The 23,224-nt window shown below is 24.2% G+C and overlaps 4 protein-coding genes across 9 annotated transcripts; 3 read left to right on the top strand and 1 right to left on the bottom strand.

Moving 5' to 3' along the window:
- The first annotated feature begins 1,107 nt into the window (after positions 1-1,107).
- Positions 1,108-8,185, top strand: LOC113554480 (receptor expression-enhancing protein 5-like). 5 transcript variants are annotated; one of them, XM_026958358.1, is made up of 7 exons: positions 1,108-1,314; positions 1,425-1,475; positions 1,804-1,956; positions 3,788-4,020; positions 4,261-4,396; positions 5,130-5,246; positions 7,995-8,185. In XM_026958358.1, exons 3-6 carry the CDS (start codon positions 1,827-1,829, stop codon positions 5,174-5,176), a joined length of 546 nt encoding a protein of 181 aa, XP_026814159.1. In that variant the 5' UTR covers positions 1,108-1,314; positions 1,425-1,475; positions 1,804-1,826; the 3' UTR covers positions 5,177-5,246; positions 7,995-8,185. The 5 variants fall into 5 exon arrangements, with proteins under 5 accessions (XP_026814159.1, XP_026814161.1, XP_026814158.1 ...); XM_026958357.1 differs by having other exon boundaries at positions 1,109-1,314; positions 1,447-1,484; XM_026958356.1 differs by having other exon boundaries at positions 1,110-1,314; positions 1,425-1,484.
- Positions 8,186-10,283: 2,098 nt separating this feature from the next.
- LOC113553591 (mitochondrial ribonuclease P protein 1 homolog) lies at positions 10,284-11,975 on the top strand. The gene is made up of 3 exons (XM_026956983.1): positions 10,284-11,320; positions 11,394-11,530; positions 11,743-11,975. Exons 1-3 carry the CDS (start codon positions 10,414-10,416, stop codon positions 11,935-11,937), a joined length of 1,239 nt encoding a protein of 412 aa, XP_026812784.1. The 5' UTR covers positions 10,284-10,413; the 3' UTR covers positions 11,938-11,975.
- A 1,253-nt stretch (positions 11,976-13,228) lies between these two features.
- Positions 13,229-14,631, bottom strand: LOC113553834 (zinc finger protein 120-like). Its single transcript, XM_026957377.1, has 4 exons — positions 14,393-14,631; positions 13,966-14,320; positions 13,701-13,853; positions 13,229-13,635 (listed from the first exon to the last, which is right to left on the bottom strand). Exons 1-4 carry the CDS (start codon positions 14,509-14,511, stop codon positions 13,345-13,347), a joined length of 918 nt encoding a protein of 305 aa, XP_026813178.1. The 5' UTR covers positions 14,512-14,631; the 3' UTR covers positions 13,229-13,344.
- A 4,966-nt stretch (positions 14,632-19,597) lies between these two features.
- LOC113553189 lies at positions 19,598-22,939 on the top strand. Of its 2 annotated transcripts, none has more exons than XM_026956382.1 (2): positions 19,598-19,787; positions 20,823-22,939. In XM_026956382.1, the coding sequence occupies exons 1-2, from the start codon at positions 19,696-19,698 to the stop codon at positions 21,637-21,639; spliced, it is 909 nt and encodes a 302-aa protein (XP_026812183.1). In that variant the 5' UTR covers positions 19,598-19,695; the 3' UTR covers positions 21,640-22,939. The 2 variants fall into 2 exon arrangements, with proteins under 2 accessions (XP_026812183.1, XP_026812184.1); XM_026956383.1 differs by lacking the exon at positions 19,598-19,787 and adding an exon at positions 20,298-20,505.
- The last annotated feature ends 285 nt before the right edge of the window (positions 22,940-23,224 follow it).

Below are 23,224 nucleotides of genomic sequence, written 5' to 3'. Positions count from 1 at the left end.
TCACAAAAAAGTATTTTTGATACTAAGTGATAAGGAACTCTGTTGGATTGCATTCAATTACTTTTCGGGCTGTTACAAACCAGGCTTAATACAAATTTTATTTTTTAATTTAAATTTATAACTATTTTTGAAATTGATAAAATTCGTTTATAAACAATTATCTGAACATTATAATATGTATGTTATCGATCATGATAATTAGTAGTTAGACAAAATTTTATGTAAAATATTGTTATTTCATTAGAATATCAGATGGACACTTATTTCTGTTTTTCCTAACAATATTATATACCAAAGTATTATGTATAATATTGTCAATATTATATATTACAACTGATGTCAGAGGGTCATTCACCAAATATGTTCATCGCTCATACCACTTTAGATACCGAACCATAAATTTAATGATTTTTTAGTTATGTGTTGTTGACAGTTGTTTTTTTGTTTATCTGGTATTAGTCATCGTTAATAAATATCTAAAAATGTAATCATATTTTGTTTTTAAAAGCATTTAAAGTTCAAACAAACAGCGTGTAATTAACTTTAAATCTTTGTGTTTAAAACATAACACAGCGGAAGGACCAAAACAATCAAGTCGCTTGTCTATAGATCAAATTTTTAATCATACTGTGGTTTACGTTTACGACAACTGGCAAAGTATCGAGTGGCAAGCATATAATATGTAATAAGTATCAACTGGGCCAAAAACGTTGAAAAGAGTACTACATGTAATCATATACGGGCCAGATCAAAAACTTATAGAAAAAAAAAATATTTTACACAAATTTTTAGTAACTATCACTGACAAAGTACATAATATTATGTATACCACTATATTTATATATAATATATATATATATTTTACATATATGGACAAAATAAAATTTGTATTTTTTTATTGTTTTTTTCCTATAGTTCTGATGGCCACGGGCTACGTGTTAGCGCTTTTAACATGCCTGTTTTTTTAACTTGCTTTTACCTGCGTACGTTGCAATTCGCCAGCCCATAGACAATATTTTATGTTTATGCGCCAGCCGGTTCAAGGTTATTAAAAGTGGTTACGGTATAAGATCTATGTATATACCAGTCTATTTACCATCATTATCTCAATACAACTATCCCGTTTAGATATACCACGAGTTAACTATGGTGATTGGTGATTATATATTTATTATATACCTAGAGTGAACAGTGTGCACTGCTTTATTTCGACTATTTCGAGATTCGAGACAACACTACAAACATAGAACTAGCGTTTAATGTCCACCGTCCGGGTTTTTCTATAATATTAGACTAGCCGCCGGGTTTTAAACAGTAATTATAATTTGTTAATACTTGAGATACTTTTTTATTTTCAAATAGTTTAGTTTAGTGATTTTGTTTAATATTAAGACTAGGTAATATTATAACATACTTTTTTATAGATTTATATTAAAAAATAACTAGGTTACATCGTATATTAGAAAAGCAATCAGGTATTTAAGGTATTTACATAGCACATTTAATAATTATACTCACCTTGTATATTTCACATTATGTTAGATTTAAATGTTTGAAATCTTAATCCATCATTTTTATTAAAAATGTTATAGTTACATTAAATTACTATCTATTTATCAAGTTATTAGGTATACTTAGCTTAGATGAAGTAATTAAAAATAAAATGTTGCACTAATTATAATTCATGTAAACTATTTTTTTTAACGTTGCTTTAATTTTAATAATATTTCACATAATAGTATTGTTTGGTGACTTGTAGGTACTAAATACTGTGATTAATTGTCTATTATTTTTATTTTACAGTTCTTCAGTATCAACACTTTAATATGGCGATTCAACTTGATTCTGTTAAATCAGCTATTAAAGATTCATTACATGATGAGTCTAAACCTTGGTGTAAATTTTTCAGTTGGGCTGAAGCACAAACAGGAGTCAGTAGATTGAATTTATTTATTGGTAAGAACTTCAAGATAAACCATTATGTGCTTTTTACCAAGAGTCATTAAAATAATTAGAGGGAGTAATTTGTTTACAAATTGCTATATTTATTATTTAATTACTATCTGTACAGGTCTTTATTTTGACCAACTCACCTGTAGGGTGTATTTGAAACATTTTATGCTCCTATCTTATTAACTATTTGTGGAAATATATTTATTTTTTAGTATTTCATATATTTATATGTTTTTTACTTATTCAGAATTTTTAGATTGTACAATTGTCAATCAATATTAGTTTAATTTGTTACTTGAATAATTAAATGATGTTTCATATATTTCAACCACACCAATGTTTAATATGTTAAAAATTGTATGTTTAAACAATTTATTTTAAACAAAACCCCATTCATATTCAACTAAAATAAATAATGAAACAATATTTTTAACTAATTATCAACAAAAGTCAAGACAAAAAATGAAAAGTAAAAACTATATACCTACCACGGGGTTAATTTTATTTTAAATCCATAAATAATTTATTTAAAACTATATGTCCCACTGTACAATGTTAAACTGATGAAAACAATACCAATTTACATATAGTTAAAATTATCCAATATAACAGCTAACAATAAGTAATAAACTTCATACTTTTAATTTTGACACCAATAATCAGTTAGTCAATTAATGTACTCATAACCCTTTTAGTTTGTTGTAATTGTTATAATATTAAACAATTATAAATATGCTATTGGATTTTTTTTTTAAATAAAAGAAAATAATATTGTTTGTTATTCAAACATTCATAAAAAGGCAATGTCCATATTTTTATAGCTTATAGAATCATAAACTACTCAGCTAATTTTGACTAAAATTTCAGAGATTGTTCTTTAAGATATCAGAAAAATTTAAAAAATAGTTTTAATCATGTTCAAAATTTAACCAAATGCTATATTCAATACACAATGGACAGATTACCCATCATGATTGAATTAGTTTACAAAGCAAAAGTATACCAATTACGATATGCTTGTAAATTGAGGTACTCTGTACTATATTTGTTTTGTTTTTTTCTCGGCCAAAGTCTGGTTAGATAGTCTTAAATCAATAAACAATGCTTATATCACTGAATTTATGAGTAAATCATCAGTTATCTTTATCATATAATATAATTAGTGTTGATTTATGTATAAAATATTACTTATATTTAATATTAATATTGAGTTTCTGTATTTATACTAATAAATATTAGGTAAGGAATATGATTAATCATTGATTAATTTATTGATATGTCTATCATAGGTACTTAAAATAATATTTATTATTGAAAATTGATTTGATAAAATCTTAATGTTTTATAAATATTACTTATTACATATTTTATAGAATTTGGTTTTGGCTTAAAATGTAACATTCAACTAAATTTATATCTACTTTACAATAAATAAAATTAAAAACGCAAATTTTCTTTTTAATACAATTTAACAATTTGTTGTATTTAATGAATCAATAAAAATGCTTTTTAGTAGATAAGTTAACTTTTTTATTTGCCGTTAAATTGATAATAATTACATAAAGTAAATATTTTGCTACATTGCAATTTAAAACTGTTAACTAATAGATTTTTTAATTTCAAAATTATTTTCCTATTTACTAAGAATATTATTATTCATCATAATTCACTTGATTTTTATAACAAGTTATAAAATAAAACATATTAAACTTTTCGATATTTATTATATAAATAATAATATAAATTACAACAGTTAAAAATACTCAAAAAGAAAAATATTTGTTTTTGTTATTAAATACTTTGCTGAAATTATTAAAATAATATTTATTTGTAGGTTTGGCAGTGTTTCTTGTATTCTACTTAATAATTGGGTATGGAACCTTATTGTTAAGTAATTTAATTGGCTTCTTATACCCGGCATATGCATCAATTAAAGCAGTTGAATCTAGTGGAAAAGATGATGACACAAAATGGTTGACATACTGGGTGGTATTTTCATTTATTACTCTTATTGAATTTCCAGCTGCTATTTTACTTAATTGGATACCATTTTATTCTTTAATCAAAGTAAGTTTATGACATTATGACATATAAATATACTAAGGAATGAGAAGTTTAAAATAATTCTTATTGTTATAGAATTATAGAACTCATTTCAATTTTGTGGAATTTAATTTTATTTTACTGTATGGTACAATAATATTCATTCGACCACATCAGTTATTAACTATTTTTTCTTTAATAAACTAATAATTAGAAAAAATATCTGTTAAGTAAATCATTACAATTGTATAATTTCATTTTTAGACAATATTTTTTGTATGGTGTTTTATACCAATTAGCAATAATGGTTCTGTGGTTGTATATAATAGATTTATACGCCCATACTTTTTAAAACATCAAGGGAATATTGATCAAGCAATGAATGATCTTACTAAAAAAGGTACAGTAATAGCTTTTTATTTATTTATAGATTTATATTTTTTTTACGTTTATACGAATAATTAATTATTATTTTATAACTTAACTATTTTTTCCTTATTAGTAATTAATTCAACATTTAATTAATATATTTTTATACTTATGTAGAATGTGTTTAAGTTTTTTTATACTGTAGGCAATAATAAAGTTAATATTAAAATGTTTATAAGCATATACATTTACCCGAAAAATTCTGAGGGGCTGAAGCCCACCCAAGCCCCCCTCTAGTTACGCCTATGATTAAATTGTTGAATAACTTCTACGAAATATTCTTAATTAAATATTTTTAATAATTATGATTATTAATGGTATTTATTTTACAGTATTAACTTAATTTTTCTTTTATTCTTATTATTTTATGGTTAAAATATATCCAGAGATCTATAACTATATGGCCTTATTTAATTAGTACAAGATACAATTCATATTAGCAAATTAGCATTCAAATTACTTGTTTCTTGTATGGAATAGAATAGAGTATTTTTTAGACTGTTATTTTCACTTTCAATTTAATAAACATAATGGTAAAATAAACTATTAAAAAAATAATTTCTACATTTTTCACCTTAAATTTATAATTTATAACTATTACTTTTCTGTATTTTTACGTGGATGGTAAACATAGTATTTATCATTATAAGTTATTTTATATTTAAAGTAGATTAATATATTATGAATACATTTTTTTTTTATAGCTACTGAAGCAGCGTTTGAAAAATTAGTCACTGAAAAAATCAATTAAATAAAATAATTAGGTTTGGGCTTAAATTTGTTGAACATTATAAAGATTTTCATCAGTAAAATTGAAAAGGGTAAGCATCTATAATATGAAATATTAAACTAAAAAACATTTTGCTTTTAGTGATAAATAATAAGTATAAACTACATTATTGGTGTTTGGTTTTTTTATATACAAATAAAATCTACTATTTTGTATAATGCCATAATATTGGTATGTAGAATTTCTAATAGTCTCAGTCACTTCTGAGTTTAGAATAAATGATAATTTTAATGCTCTTCAATCCAAATGTTTGATATTTTTTAACTTAATTCATAAGAGTTATCATTATGTAAGTATTTTTTAAGATTATAAATTAAGAAGTTAAAATGTTTGGATAAAATTAATCTATTTTATATTTTATACATATTTCAACTATTAACATAATTAAATTTTTAAATATAAAATTAAACCTTTTAAGTAGGAATCTTCTTAATCCTATATTATTTTAATTGCATTCTTAACATTTAATTAAAAATACAGAACATATAATATCTATATAGTTTATGTATACATGTATTTTTTGGGGAAATAATGCACAAGCGATTTCTATGGCATTGTTGATTTAACCGTAAAAAAAATATACATATATTAGTGTTTTTAGTTGAATTCTGAAATTCATTAATCTTTAGTAAACATTTTAAACTATTAGATTACATGGTGGCAACAAAAATGTGCGCGAACAAAACGAGTGTTATATGGTCGAGTGGGCATTCTTATTCTGAATAGACTATAGTTGCTTATTTTACACTTTTTGCCACCATGCTATACTAGAAAGTCAAATTCAAGTTAAAATAATGATTGATAAATTATTTCATTGCACTGACTAAGATATTTTAATCCGTATTGTATTGGTATCTATAATGTAAAGTTAATGTTGTCGCAGCATTTGAAAATATAAAGTATAAGTGTTGCAGCGTACTACAGATACTTTTTCCAATTAATTATCATTTAGGGACACAAAAAATATGATTTATTCAACTCTTCTACCTTACTCAATTACAGGAGAGATGGAACAGGGAACCAAACTACGTCAAATATTGTAACTTGCTTTGGTGATGTTTGACGACCATCACCAACTATTACAAAAGAGAGTATTATTAATATTAGTATTTTGAAATAATAAAATCTAATATTTATTATACACTCAATTTTGCATTTAGTTTCAGTGTTTTTTCTTTACTTCTCACATAACACCAATTTTAACCAATAAACAACTCAACAACTAAAATCATTAAAATCTGTGTCAGTGTTATTTAATCTATAGGAAAAAATTATAAATTGTTCACTTGCACCTATTCATTTTTAATTTAAATTTTATTATTTATACATAAAAAAAATATTTTTATAACTTATAATTTTAATATAACAATTACTTGTATCATATAATTTTACTTAATTGTCATTAATAATAACATATAAATTAAAACTTATTAAAATCCCGTCACTCTTACAACACTCAGAATAATATTATTAAAGAATAACTTGAAATTAGTAAGGTAATAATTTACCCTACTCACTTGCTTAGAGTTAAAGAGACTTGAGTACATTATTGAAATTACAAAGAGTAGTGATAGTCCTAGTTTGATTTATTTTGAATGGAATGTTGAGTGTCGAGATTTCTATACTTGAATCAATTAATAAATTAATACATTTTTAAATATTTTAATTACTAATTATTTTGATACTAATAAAAACTTAAAAGTTGTTCAGATATTGCTTACACTGTTGTATTTAGAAGATATTTTAGTTAAAAGATTTTGGTTTGAATTGCATTCTCAGGAGGTCTTACTTGGGATGGGCATAATATACTGCTTTTTATGATAACAAATATTATACAAGTTATGTCCAGAAAGTAATTTCCATTGGCAATAAAAATAAAAATTATAATAATTTTACATGAAGTACAAATATTAAGCTATTTTTCAACATAGTACCACCATTATTTAAGCACATATTATAACGGGCTATTAATTGTTGTATTCCTTCACCTCATTTTCTTTGTTGAAGTTTTGGCCATCAAGAAATGATTTCATATGTAAAGAAAGTTGAAAATCACTAGGTGCCAGGTCTGGGCTGTAGGGAGATGATCAAACTAGGTTAAGCATATAGAGAAGTTAAATAATTAACACTAATACTTATAGCTACATTTAAAAAACTGTATGGTGCAATACAGAATAAGTGGCAAAGTATGCGTAGCCGCTGTATTGTTTTCATCCACAATAATCCCCACCCACCTAACTTCTTAAAAATTTTACATGGAAACAGTTAAATCATACCCCCTACAACTCAAACATAATGACTTTCAACCCCCTCCCCTCCCCCCAAAAAAACTCATTTCAATTCAATATCTTCTAGCTAATATATTTAATGTAAATATAATGGATGATATGCTAAGTATTAATCACTTGTTATATTCAGTCAGGCACGTATACAAAAATAATTTGGGGGGGGGGGCTTTACAAAATTTAGAAATACAAATTGTGCCACAACATAATAAAATAATTTTTTCCACATTGCTCGAAAATATTATGGGGGGGGGGTGAAACCCCAAACACCCTGTATACGTGTCTGTATTCAATCATTATTATTATTTATAGTCATCTTCAATTCATTATTAATATAATGTATTAAAAATTATAAACCTTTAAAAATATATACTATTACACTTCACGCCTTAACATATTACTTTTGTTTGATTTATAACTTAATTATAATTTCATAAAATTAACATTGTTGTATGTACTTGATGTCTCAATAATAAAATTATTTTAATTTTCAGGTACAAACCACTACAAACCAGAACTAATTTTATTTTCAATCTTTTATCATCAATTTTTATTAAAATACTACAACAACTGTTTAAACAATCAGTATAAAGTATCATTATATTATATTTTTTAAATTTCATTAAGTTTTCTATTACTGTAAAATATAATTTCATAAGTGTTAATAAAATATTTTTAAACCTTTCTTGTTAGTTGTTTTCATTTTTAAATGAAATGTATTATAATAAATAAGTTGATTATGTTTTAAATTAATTATGGTTCTAATTATTAGTATGGAGTATTTTTAAATATAAAATTATAATAATTATAATAGTCATAGTTTAGGGTACCTAATATTTAGACTTTTTTAGGAAATGTCATAAGTTCTATTTAGAACATAAAAAAACATAAAATTATGAAATTATTTATTATTTTTTCAACTATTGATAACATCAAAAACTATTATTTTATTGCTTAGTTCTAACACAAAGTATAATACCATTGTTGCTTTTATTATAATAACATTATGGTATTGGTCTTTAACTTACATTGAAGAACCTTATTGATCTATTATCTAACTCATAATTTTTCATTTATTTAAATTGTAAAATTATAATCTGAACAATTTATAACATATTTCTTATTGGTAGTAAAAAACTTCATTCTAAAACCTTTTGAAGCCTTTAATATGCATTTCTATGGCAAGTATTATTACTAGAGTCCAAATTTATATTCTGTTAAAAGTTTGAAATTGTATGTTTATATGCAACTAAAATTGGTGAAATATTCAGAAAATATTGATAATAGTAACTAGTAAGTAAAAAAAAAAAATATGGAATATCCTTTAATATAATCCAATATAACAGAAATATGCTAAAATATTCTATAATATGTACCATAAACTAAAATATTCTGAAATATTCTCTGAAGTCAAAATATGCACTAATATGCAAAAAAGCTTTTTGACAGATTCTACAGGTTATGAAATGCTAACAATTCTTACTCCCATCCAACAGCATACACTTGTTAAAAATATGTTTTTGCATACAAATCCGGACTAATTATTACTAATATTTATAATAAATGCAAGTATACACAAGCATGTGATATATTTAATATTTTATTTAATTATTTTATTTATACAAGTCTAATATTTTTAGACCTAAGTTAATTAATATTTATTTTAAAAATTTAAAAATACTGTACACATATTATATTTTCGTATAACTAACAAAAATATAACGGAAATCCAGTATAGCAGTATAGTTCGGTACCTATTATAATGAACAATTTATGTTACTTTTATTATAATTACGATATACTATTTTTTTTTTTAGTTTTGTTTAGATTGACATGCTTATAAATTAAATAAAGTTCATTGTTTATTAAAATGTATTTAGTTACAAATAAATTTTGATATTGTTGTTTTAATATGTTGTAATAAAGTATATGATTTTAAATGAAAATAAGAAAATATAAATAAATATAATAATATAATGTCTATAAACATTTTTAAATTTATAAAATAAATATTAATTGTATAAAATATTTGGTATTTTCGGACTTTTTGTCTGTCACTAAAAATGTACTCGAATTTTTTGTCCAACTATAAAAACTGAATCCGGATTTTGTGTCCAATTTTTTTTAAAACGGGACTTTTTGACCGATTATATCTAAATATATTGCAATTACTGGAAAACTATTCAAATTCATCTAATCAAATAATTTAAACAAATGTATTTAATTAATAATTATTATAAAAAAAACATAAGAATTACATATTTTGTACGCTATTTTTTTGACGTCATTTGAGAGTACCTGGGTGTGTGGTACTGTAGTTGCATCCCTTAGAAGGATCTTATAAGACCATTTCCAATATCTTCATTTCACTAAATCCCCCAATGTCAAAAAGCCAAAAAGCTTATATAATTAAATTTTAAGTGAACGACCAGTCCCCAAGCAGTAAGCTTAGAATATAGATATTTTAAAGCTATAAACCTTCAAATATCATAAAGTATTCAACTTTTTTAAGTGTGGCAGACCACACAAATCGTGATTCGTTATGAATATCAGAGTATCATACTCTTAGAAATTAAGAAATCTTTTTATTTATAGATAGCATGAATTATATAAGAAAGTTTACGACTTTTACATATTAAAAATACTATGATAACTAACTATATAGTTGGTAAAATACTAAATAATGATAAATGATAACACAGTTAATCATAAATTTGTAATTTTAATTTGTAGGTTATGATTTTAAAGTTAATGTTTTGTTTTGAAGTTTGAAATGTGAATTATTTGTGATTTAATAATTTTATATTTTATATTCATTTTTTCGATTGATACATTCATATTTCATATCAGGAAATAATAATAATATTTGAATATAATACATAGCCAGCCATTAATATTAAATTATATCGTAAGATGTTTATATCCAGGTATGGACTTCAAATATTAAGTAAGTTAGGACTTCGTACTAAAAGTTTAGCTGGAGTATATCCATCTTCATTAAAATTATGTGCACCGGTTACTAGTGCAAGTCGATATTATTGTATTAAATCAGAGGGTTCTTTGGATACATTAAATTATGAACAAAGTACATCAAAACTCTTTGATAATATTGATTATGATTCAATTACTGGTGGTGATGAAGAAACGTTATCAAAATTAAAACGTTTAATCCTAGAGATTGATTTACTGTATGAAAGTGGTGAACAAGTACCTAGCAACCTTAGAATAGATCAATGGCAAAACTTATTACAATTAAGTAGCCGGTCATCCCGAATGAAACAATTAAGATACTTGTTTTTAATAGAAAAAAAAAAAGAAAATCGTATTGTGCGCAAATTAGAAAAAAGAGCTGAGCGTTTAGAACGATATGAAAATGAACCAAAAAATGATCACATTGAGTATGGTTTAATGAGAAATAGTATGTTTCATAGAATTTATGAAAAACAAATGAATTCTCTTTATAATTACCGCTTATGTGAAGCTATGTTGTATGGACAAGACATTTTAATTGATTGTAGTTATGATGGACATATGTCACTGAAAGAACAAACAAATTGTGCTAAGCAACTACTGTTAATGTGGTCTTACAATCGTACACATAAGGATCCTTTTAATATAATATTTTGTAATGTTAATAAAGAAAGTACAGTATTTAAAGGTTTATCTAAGACAATACCAACTATTGATGACCCAACATTCCCTTTAAATTATACAAAACAAAGTTATTTAGATCTATATCCAAGAGAGAAGCTTGTGTATTTGACTCCACATTGTAATAAAGAGCTTAAAGAATATAATTATGATGATGTATATATCATAGGTGAGGTTTACAACAATAAAATTAATTTTTAATTAAATAATAATATAATTATGTTAATGCTTAATATTTTAAGGTGCAATGGTTGATAAGATGAAAGTTGAGCCTTTATCATTAGCTAAGGGTAAACGAGATAAAATAAGAATGGCCAAATTACCACTTGATTTATATTTAGATTGGAAACAAGGAACTAAAAATTTAACCATTAATCAAGTATGTGAACTATTAACTTGTTATTCTAAATTAAGATATAATTACTATAAGAATTTGGAAGAGTGTTTGATGTTTAATTCACTAAACATTCATAATTTTTGTATAAATTATATAATATAAATAATATTCATTATTTATTTCAGGTTACATAGAAGATAATAATATTAATTTTTTAATATTATGACTAATGAATGTATAATATTTATTTTTAGATGATTATGATTATGGCAGACTTAAAAATTAATAATAATTGGGTTGAAGCCTTAAAACATATACCTAGAAGAAAACTTTTAGAAGTTGATGCTTACCAAAGAGGACAAATTGGAAATAATCAAAAAATATCAGCAAAAAAAATTAGAGAAGATTTTAGAAGAAATTCTGTGTACAATTTATTAATAAAAAAGTAGTTATATACATAATACATTTATAGATATTTATTTAAATAATTAAATTAATTTACATTGGATAAATTTAAAATTTGACCAATTCATAATTTATTTTTTTTTTAATGTACTTACAGTTTGATATACATTAATACATTATATTGGTGTATCAGTGGTACAATTTATAGTATTATAAAGGCTGTTGATTGTTTCAATTATTTCAAATTTTCTGAATATTGAATTCATTAAATATTTTAGATTTAAATAACTTTATGTTATTAAATATACTCTATATTTTGTTTATATCTATTTTGGAGGTTTTCTCCAAATAATAAAAGTAAAAATAAATCATTTTTACTATTTATTGTTTTAAAATATGTGATATAAGAACATGTTATGTATAAAACATTTTAAGTGCTATTACTTTTTAGTTATTATATACATTACACATCAATAAAATTATAAAATACTCATACTTAAAATTTAATAAAAATAATATAGGTTTCCAAAAATCTAACAATCAATCAATCACAAATCAAAGTTAATTACATTTTGATAGTCTCACTATTTAGTATTTAAAAAAAATGTATTCAATTATAAATATAAAATAAACATAATAATTAGTAAAATTACATGAAGTACATATTACATGAACTAATGTATTGTTACTTAATAATTTCATATGAGGTAACAGTACATAATATTTATGGTAACTAAAATGATAATATGACAAAAACATAATAAATAATTTAACAAATTTTAATAAACTAATAAAAAACACAACTATTGCAGACTATAATAAGATATAGTTTCAGTTTTCATATATAATAATATAGTCTTGGGAAATTTTTATCATTCATTAATAACATATTTTAAAATATACAACATTTTTATTACAAATTAACAATAGTTTATACTATTCTTCGAGATTAATTTAATTCATAAAAAATGTCATTATAATTGGTATTTATTTACATAGAACTAAATATTATTCAGTACTACACAATATAGTTTAGACAATTGTTCCTAGAGTTAGTTACATTTAATAATAAAAGATTATCAACTGTAAATTTAGAATCATTATCCAAATAGTTTATTGTTATCTACTATCCATATTTCTGTGAGATTTTACTTTGATTATTAAGCCATTGAGCATTAATTGTCCTGTGATTATTAACAATTAATACATAGTATATAACATGCAAGTGTTTTGGTTTTAAAAAAAATTGTATGGTTAACTGATGAACAATTTTCATATTAATAACTTTAAAATACACAAAAAAAAAAAAAAATAATAGTACCTAGTTAAATTTAATCGAAGATAAAATATTTCACTAATATATTCAAAACAATACACACGTTTATAATAATGACTAGATGTGTAGAGAAAGGCACTATAATTATATGAGCATTAACTGAATTTTATTTTAATTAAACAACTGCATTGATAACCGCTTTGAGTCTTTTAGTAATATGTCCCTGAACATGTTTTTGTAAATGATCCCGACGGTAAAATGCTTTTCCACACTCTACGCAGACATGTGCTTTTTCTCCAGAATGAACAATATAATGTCGAGCTAAATGTTCATTACGCTTGAAGGTCTTTGGGCATGCTGCACAGGTGTATGGTCTCTGATCACTATGACTTAATTGATGTCTATCTAAGTGCTCTTTTCGTTTCAAACCAGCTCCACATTCCATACATATAAATCTACGCTCTACCTAAACTTAAAATATTGATTAAAACATACAATATGATAGTTGAATACTCTATTTAGGCTTTTTACCTTATGGTTGGCTAAGTGATGTTCCAAAACTGTTTTATCAGTATATGCCATTAAGCATTCAGAGCAGCAATATAGCCGAGAACCATCAGGTGATGTAACTATTCTAACATCACCTAGACCTTGTCTTCTTTTTCCTTCTTGTGGAGGAGATAACTATTAAAAAAATGTTACATATTTAAATTAATTCTTGAATTCAACAAAATAAATTGGATTCAAAACAAGAATTATTTTTAATTAAAATTTGAAATTTATTTTACTATATTACCTTAAGAAATTCTCTCAGACTAGTCAAGTATTCAGCAACTTTGTTGCCAGACTGTACAGCAGCAAAACCTTCCCATTGACCAAGTCTTTCTTGTTCTTCTATTGTTAAAGGGTCAGTCATAGTAGATACATCTACTGATATCCTAGTTTTAACTTCTAGAACCTGTGAGCGACTAGAATTTTTATAATAATTTGGTTTTGAAGGTAACTGTGTTTCTATAAACCTATAATTGTCATAAAACTCATTCTTCTCATGATTTTTAAAAAAATCCACATTACCATTGAAATGAGTATCTAATTTTAACGGGTTTTGAAGATCTAAATGCCTAGGATCAAATATGTTACTTGATTGATACCTAAAAAATGATAGTTTATATATTTTGATTTCATATCCTTCATAGGTAAAATTAGAATTTGTTCGTTATTACCTGACATCATTAACCATTTGTGGAAAAACAATGCGGTCAACAATAGTTGGAGTCGTTGGGTGGTGAAAACGTGGTGAATAATTTTTATTTGTTGGATTAGAAAAATGATTTTGGTGCATTGTGTTTAATGAAAGGATTTTATATTGATTCAAATAATTAATAATTGTAAGGAATCATTACATTTTACATAGCTAGTCTAAACTGTGAAACTTAACAAAAATATTGAGCCAAAAAATTAAAGAAATTTTGATTCTAATATTAATTATTCTTTTATACTAATATAAACAATAACAATTGTTATTAAAAGTAAATCATAGAAAATCATTAAAAATTAAAAAACTAGTATCAAATACAGACTATGAAATTTAACAATAAGAATTTACACATAAATGAAAATAAATAAATAATAATAAAATACCAAAATCATATTATATAATTTTAGTTACAATTTTTGTGTTATTATATTTAAATTTTTTTTTAAATATAAAGTATATTTATTAAATAAAAATTAATAAAAAACGATAATCGTATTATACAACTGATGTTTTATTTTACTGATAAGAGAACAACAGTAATGGCGGTATATGGTGTGTGTTGAGTTACCGATGTCATACTCTCCAATATACAATATTACAATGGTTTTTATTCAAATTTGAATATTACATATTATATTACAAAATCTAAGATATGTAACTAACTAATAACTATTTATTTTTTTATATTTGTCGATAAATCTTATTAATTATCTATAGGAATAATTAAATAATTAACATTTATTGAAATATTGTTTATTGTTTAAAAAAAAAACCTAGATATTTTATTAAAGAATTCATGCATGTATTAAAAATTAAAATCGGACACTTAATCTGAAGTATGTTTATTGGCCGAAAAATAAATATACTGCGATCCCGGATCCTCTTAATATACCGAGTGTTCTTGGGAACAGGGCGCACTTTAGCATTCATTATCCAGTAAATATGTTTCAATTCTGTTTTCGGGACGTTAATTAGACTATTGGATCATATATTTCTACGACATAAAATTTGTTTAACACATATATTTTGCGCACATAATTTTCATTTTTTTTTTTTTATGGCAACTATTTTGAATCACATTATCAAATTACTCAATTTTTTACAAGTAATTTTGATTTATTAATTTGGGTATCATTTTAAAAAAATGCATTAAATTTGAATTTTTTTTTTATTTGTATTAAATTTGTAATTTTTTCGTTCTAAAAATTATAACACATTAATACATTATATATACATTTATATATTAAAGTAATAAATTATTTGCTATTTTTGAGTTATTATTACACATTACTAAAAAATGAATTATAAAACTATGTTTTCAGAAAATAAATTACTATAAATCTCTATTTTTTTAACAAAACTACATTTTTATTCAGAATATTAAATTATAAATTAATAAATAGGTTAAAAATAACTTAATTACCTTTATGGATCGACTGCAAGCTATAACCCGATTCTTCATGTAGTAACTATTAGGTATATAACACTATAAACTATTAATTTGATATTTACGAGTAAATAGTCATGGTTTATAATTTCAGTTTAAATTGTTTTAAAATTGATCGATTAGTATAAGTAAATACAATTTCTGAATTTAAATCTTATCCAAGTCATTTTTACTCCCAATCCGCCCCTGGTAAATACTACCACTACTATTTTTAACTTTTTCGACAACTTAAGGTGAATTCGATGAAAACGTATTTACGACTCATAGTAATATTTATCCTAAAATTGCGAAAATAGATGATAGTATGATGTTTCAATGTAAAAATAAAGAAGCTTGTATTGAGTTATTTTTTTTGCTATACGAGATCGTTTTGTATTGCTTTCGATAATTTCATTTGAATTTAAACAATCTTTTTCCTGGCTATCCAAGATGTATTCAAGAATGAAGTTTTAGTACAGTTATGTTTTTATAATTTAAACCAGTGTATTTGGTGAAAATTTCAGGAGTTTGGTTTGGTTGTAAAATATAAAGAAGATAAAAACTTCAGTTTGGATGAAAAATGATTGCTGCATATGTATTTCTTCCCACCAATATGGTAAAAAAAGATAACTTTTTTTTTTTTTGAACGGGATTTTTGTTAGGTACACGTAGATTTAAGTTAACTTCTAATAGCGATGTCAATACTATATTACTATTCAATTCATTAAGAGCTTTTGAAGAATTCTAGGACATTTTGGTGTAATGGTGCAATAATATTTCGATTCCACTTACAAAACGCAACATATAAATCTATTTTAACAGACAAGATAACTCGCTATAACAGAATACGGGCGTCATTTATTTGGGTTAGAAATTAACAGATCGTTAAGGCGAATTTATAAATTATTGAATAATTTTATATTTGTATTTACTACCACGTCTACAACTCTATATTATTGTTATATCGTTTAGACTGATCGTTAATAACTATTTTTAAGTGTCAAAACCTATTTACAATTATAGATAGTGAACAATAATATGTTAGTGGCTTGGTGTGGTGCGATCGTACACTCAACTGCGGAAACGCTCTGAGTGTACGTATCGGCCGGTGTTGCTAGCTCCCGGATGGGTTACCATTTTAGTGACAAATCCTTGCCACGCATACAAAAAAACGTGTTTCAACCTACCGTTCCTCTCCCCCCCCACTACACATGAATAAAAAACCATCCAATGGCCTTTGTTGCCGCGGATTAATTAATAAAAAATAATTTGTTAGGTTGTACTAAGACGGAGACAAGACTGGCATATATTTAAAAATATTTAGTCCTACATAATATACTATACGTATTAATAAAATATATAAAATTATAGTCATTTTATAAAAATTAAAAATTAAAATGTATAGTCTAAATTGACAATTGTATAAAATGATTTGACTTCGCTCAATAAATAGTTTTACAACAAAAAGTATTCATACCAGTTGGTAGTTAGAGTTAACTGAGAATCCTACTTAATAGTCTCTAAAAATGGGAAGGAAAACGTATATATAAAGTCTGTATAAATTTCATAAATATCTAAGCTCGCCCAAACAATGTATTAGATACATTAATCGCAACTAGTATGCAGCCTTTCATTTGGGCGAAATTTACACGAAACCCTAGCTAATTTATCGGCTGCATACTGTTTGCAGTCATGGATGATTTTTGAAATAAGCACATATAACAGTTGCGGTCGGTACAATTGTGGGTAATGTCTAAGTTGAAGTCACAGCAAAGACTGAGCTTTTACACTGATAATAAAATAAATAAAAAATTTAGAATTGAAATTATATATTAGTAGTAACTAGTATGATATTATAATGAGTATCTAAAAAATGTAATTTGAAATTTGAAGCTGACAGCTTTTAAGTAGTCCAATCTGGAAATGTTGTTGGTATGTACCATGCTTTTATATTGGATTTAACTTTAGAGCTATTAAATACCATTTGATGTAAGTTTATACTATATTATAATGTACTGCAGAGTAATCTTAAATGATTATTAACCGTCACCGTAGTTTGTTAACTGAAGTCGATCACTGTTGTTTTTGAAACATAAAAATACTATACATTTAAGAAATATTTATATATTTTTGTGCTTTTATCACACTATTGAGTTATAAAAGCGCAAACAGTAACCGCAATTAGTAGGTAACCTTTTAATTGGTTGACCGCAACTAGTACGTAATTTTTGATTTTGACCGCAACTAGTAAACACCGAAATGAAAACCGTCTCAGAATATGGTACAATTCGTTTAGTGCAGGGGTCGGCAACCTGTGGCTCTTTCGATCTAAAGTTGCGGCTCTTCAGTTACAAAAAAAAATATTTTATGTTCAAAAACAATATTTTATAATATAAAAAAATGTATATTGTTTTTGATGCTTTTGAAAATATGAAATAATACACAACAAAAATAATTTGATAGTGCCCGCATGGAGCACAGTCTATCATTGTAACATGTTTATTATAGACTATAGTCCTGTTATACATGCTGTTAAAACCGACAATCGCGACGCTATCTACAACTAATTAGTCATACGTCGTTACGCCAAGTTAACAATGCGAACAAGAAGCTCAAAAGAATACGATGTCGTTTGGAATACTGGCAATTTTCGGGTCAACATATACGTGTGAACAAGTGTTCTCTTGCGTGAATACAATAAAGTAAGAAGCCAACTAACAAATAAAAATTTAGAGTCGTGCTTGAAAAGCACGACTCATAACTACAAGGTATAAGCCAGATCTAAAAGAACTTTGAAAAGACATGTAAAGCCAATGCTCTCATTGATGTAATTCTCTATTATTAAAAAAGGTTTTTTTTATTATATATTTATTATTATTATTAATTAATTGTATTATTATTATGGCTATTCAAATTTAAAAAAAAAATTACGAACATTTTTAGTGGCTCTAAAATCTGGAAAATGTTGTACATTGTTACATTTGGCTCTTCCGTCAAAAAAGGTTGCCGACCCCTGGTTTAGTACGACACCCGCCAATTTTTTTCAACGTGTGAACCGTGTACAAAATATGATAATTATAGAACATTAGAACCAACAATGTGGCAAAGGGGTTTAATAATAAATTTAAAAACATTAAAAAAATTAGATATTTAAAATCTATATTCGTATTTCATATTGAGTATTTACAGATTTCAATAAATCTGCAGTGACAGTATTGATAAAAAAAAAAAAAATTAAAATTTGTCAAAGAAAACTAATAATTATGAGAATATGTATTATAATGAATTTAAATTTAATAACGATAATGACATTTTCCTTTTTTTTAGATAATTAGCATTTTAAAATAAATAATTATAAGTACTAAAATTTCAATTTTATATTTTTTTTAAATAATAAGTGATTGTGAAAATAGTTCTAATATATTATTGAAATTTAAAATTTAAAAGAAATAGTGACGATTGAATATTAAAACATAAAGAATTATGTAAGTATATTATATTTTTATATAGTTCAGTTATATCAATTAAAATTATTTTAAGTACAGTGGACCAAACGTCCTATGGTTAAATAACGCTTAACTACAGGGGACCAAATGTCCTTTCATAATAATTGACGGGGACGAAACGTTCGTTTACTGATTGCACAATATTGTAATTTTTAGTTTTATATATTATTATCTTTATTATTAAAAAAGTTTTGAAAATTATATAGTTTTCATGCATTTTGTCAAATAAATACTATGACAACCAAACTATAAACAGTATAAACAATTAACAGTTAATATGACTATATAATATTACCTATTGTAAAATAAATAATTATTTTTTTCCGTAATTTTAAAATGGATAGAAAGAGAGTACAGATTTCAGATGAAGAGCACACATTACAAAATAAAGAAAAAATAAGAGAAAAAAACAAGAGAAAATATGAAGAGTATGTGTATAATTTTTTATTCAGAATTATTATATTAGTTATCGCCACATAAATAGTAAATATTATACGTATATTAAATTTAATATTTATATCTATGATTATTACATTATTAATTACGAATTTACGAATGCTACGATGTAGAGAAGTTACAATGTCTTGAGTCTTCTCTACATCAGTCTCCTGTTAATCATGATTAATTAAATTTTACATAATAATATAACGATATTATGAACCCCGTAAACAACATTCTGGCAGTATATAGTTATATACTATTTTTTTTTATAGCACTACGATATCAATATACACTTTCTTAGTTTCTTATCAAGTATTCAAATATCAATCATGAATAATTATAATAATATTATGTCCAAACTCCAAAATGAACCTAGTAACGGTTTTAATAATAATAAATAATAAATTTACCTTATCGTTCTTGATTCTCGATCTTGATCTTTCCATTGTGGCTAGTAGAATATATTTATTGTAGTCTATAAATGATAATATGATTTATGAAATGACGTTTGTTTTTCCACAAGTTAATAAATAATAGTATCGTAATTACATTAATTATTGACTTATTTTAGTTTACGAAGTATCTTAAAACAACTTCTTAATTCTTATAATATTATAGTTATTTTAGGATGCTGAATGGTTATTTACATTGTTATAGGAAAGTTAATAATTCTTAAAACTACACAATTAAAACTTTATAAGCAGAGTAAGTGTACATCAATTACCTATTATCATTAATATCGTACAAGTTTATTAGGTCATTTACGTAATAAATTTAAACTTTCACAAAAATATTGACCTTTTTATTATTTAAATATTTGTTTTTATAATAAAACTAATAATAATTAAAATTATATACTTATTATTATTTTTATTGTTTATGTAGATGTTCAATTTTAATCAATATTATTGTTTATAATGTCTGAATATCTTATTTTATATTTTAATGATATATTAGATGTTGCATATTTATTACTATAACAGATATTCTCATTCAATATTTTTTTAATATATAATTCTTAGGACGAAAAATTTAAAAATTGATATCATGGAAAATAGTTTATTGGAAGCAATTAAGTCTGGCAATATGGGATGCCATTCAGAGTTGACGATCATACCTATATCACAAAGTTCAAAATCCAACAGTCAATATGCAGTTTCTTCTACTTCCCCGCAAAGTACAGTATCATTATCACTAGTACCAAATACTAGCGGTGGTAAATCAAAAAATAAACACTCATTGCCCTCAAATGCACAAGGAGGTGCACCTCGCAAGCGTGGAAAATCTAGTATGCCTCAATTAAACCACATGGTCAATGATATGAACAATTACAATCCACTCTTAGACCTGACAATGAATCGCAAACATCATAACTATCCTAATTATAGTGCTCAATACGAACAACAATGGCCATTTAATTTGCCGTTTAACTATCCTGAATTATTAATGAATTTTAGTCAAGTTAATAAAAGAAAATCATATGCATATGAACAACCTAAAGAAAAGACTGCAGTGAATTACAATAAAGAAAACACACAAAACAAAACTAAACATTATAAGCATGAACATATGCCTCCACCATCTACTACTGCAGACCGGATATCTGGTCAATTAGAAAATGTTGAAAAAACATTTGATATTGATTCTTTAAGTAGTGAAGATGGCTGGGCTAAATATAGAGAGTTATTAACAGTTATTGAAGAAATGTCTGGGTCGATACGACCAATTTATACAGGTTGTAAGAACTCTACTGAAAGGTTGAAAAAATCAATTCATAAAGCTAAAGCATTAGTAAGCGAATGTTTAAAAGAAGTTGAAAAAGTATCTAGACAACTTTAAATATCATACATTTTACAGAGAAATACTATAATTAGTAATCAAATAACTTAAAACAATTATTGATTTTTTTCTTTTTATTTGAAGACAGTAGAAATTAAACTAATTATTTATAAAATCACTGTAATAGATCAAAGAGATTATACCTAACACTTACATATTTTTAGTACCAATGGTTATAGATAACAAAATATAAATAAGTATAATTTAAATAATATGTTTTTACTTCATAGGAATTTAGTTTTTTATTTTTGAAACTAAAATGAACGTATATTCTTTTAATGTATTTAGAATATTTTATGTAGCAATAATTTTACAAAAATTGAAATTTCAAAGTTTTTCTAAATATCAATGTGTTTTCTTGCAAGTGTATGTAAAAAACAATTTTATTAATCAAGATCTTATTAATTTAATGACTGACAGTAGTATAATTAAGGGGTAGTATTACTAGTATTTTTCATATATATATAAAAAAATATGTTTTCAACATAATGGTAACAAAGTGATAATGATATTTTCTGAGGCCTTTAAATTTAAAATCGCATTTTATTCTACCAGGGTATCTGTTCAATTTTCATTATTTTTTGTTAGACTATTTATGCTTAAGAATCAAATGTTATACAAATATTTTTAAGATTTTAGTTATTACATTTATTTGTATTATTTTTTTAAACTTTTATGTATATTATACAAAATATTTTATTTAACTGTACAAAGTTTATACTAAACGGGTATTAAATTAATTATTTTGTAATGATCAGGCACTATTTTAAATCATATTTTTAGATACACAATCTGTATTTGATCATTTTTTAATTTAATTTTGGGTAGGTTTATTATATTAGCTAATGTTTATGGGATGAATCATAGATTGTTTCGTTTTATCAGTAAAAAAATGATAATATATTTTTACAACTATGAAATTAAGTATAGTAATAATACATATATAAATATTATATTTTAAAAACTTTCTCGTATACAATTTATAACGTAAATTACAATATAATATAATTCATCAATCAATTTGAAATGTAATTTTTTAGTGTGGTAAATGCCTTTTAGCATAATATGAATGTTTGAAAATAGTATTTATAGTTAATTTAGATACCTAACAGGGTTTACCATGCTTTAATTTTTAACGAAATGTCAAAAAGGCACTATTGAATTAAAACATAATTAATTAATTTTATAAATGTTCTATAATTTGTTGTTTCTTTGTTGTATAAGAAATTTTAGTAAATAATATTTATAATTATTTATTCCGTGTAAAACCAAAAAAAAGAGTAACTATTGTACAAAATTAATTTTGTATTGATCAGTATTAATTAATATTATATGACATACAATTATTTTATTGATACCCAATAAGTTTTTACACAATTATAGGTATTAATAAAGTAAATGTTTTCACTATATTCAATTTGTTTATCACTTAATTGTATTTTGTATTATATTAATATATGAACATAGTATAAAATTTGAAATTGACTAGTAAAACTATGTTGATTATTATGTTCTTTTGTTTTCTTTAATGTGATATTTCCTGTCATTTAAATCCTTTTCACGGTATATAATTTTTTTTTTTTTG

The sequence above is a fragment of the Rhopalosiphum maidis genome, chromosome 2 (genome assembly GCF_003676215.2).
Source record: "Rhopalosiphum maidis isolate BTI-1 chromosome 2, ASM367621v3, whole genome shotgun sequence".
NCBI classification, from domain to species: Eukaryota; Metazoa; Arthropoda; class Insecta; order Hemiptera; family Aphididae; genus Rhopalosiphum; species Rhopalosiphum maidis.
The sequence above is the reverse complement of the archived record's forward strand: the minus strand, read 5'-3'. Positions and strand labels throughout refer to the sequence as shown.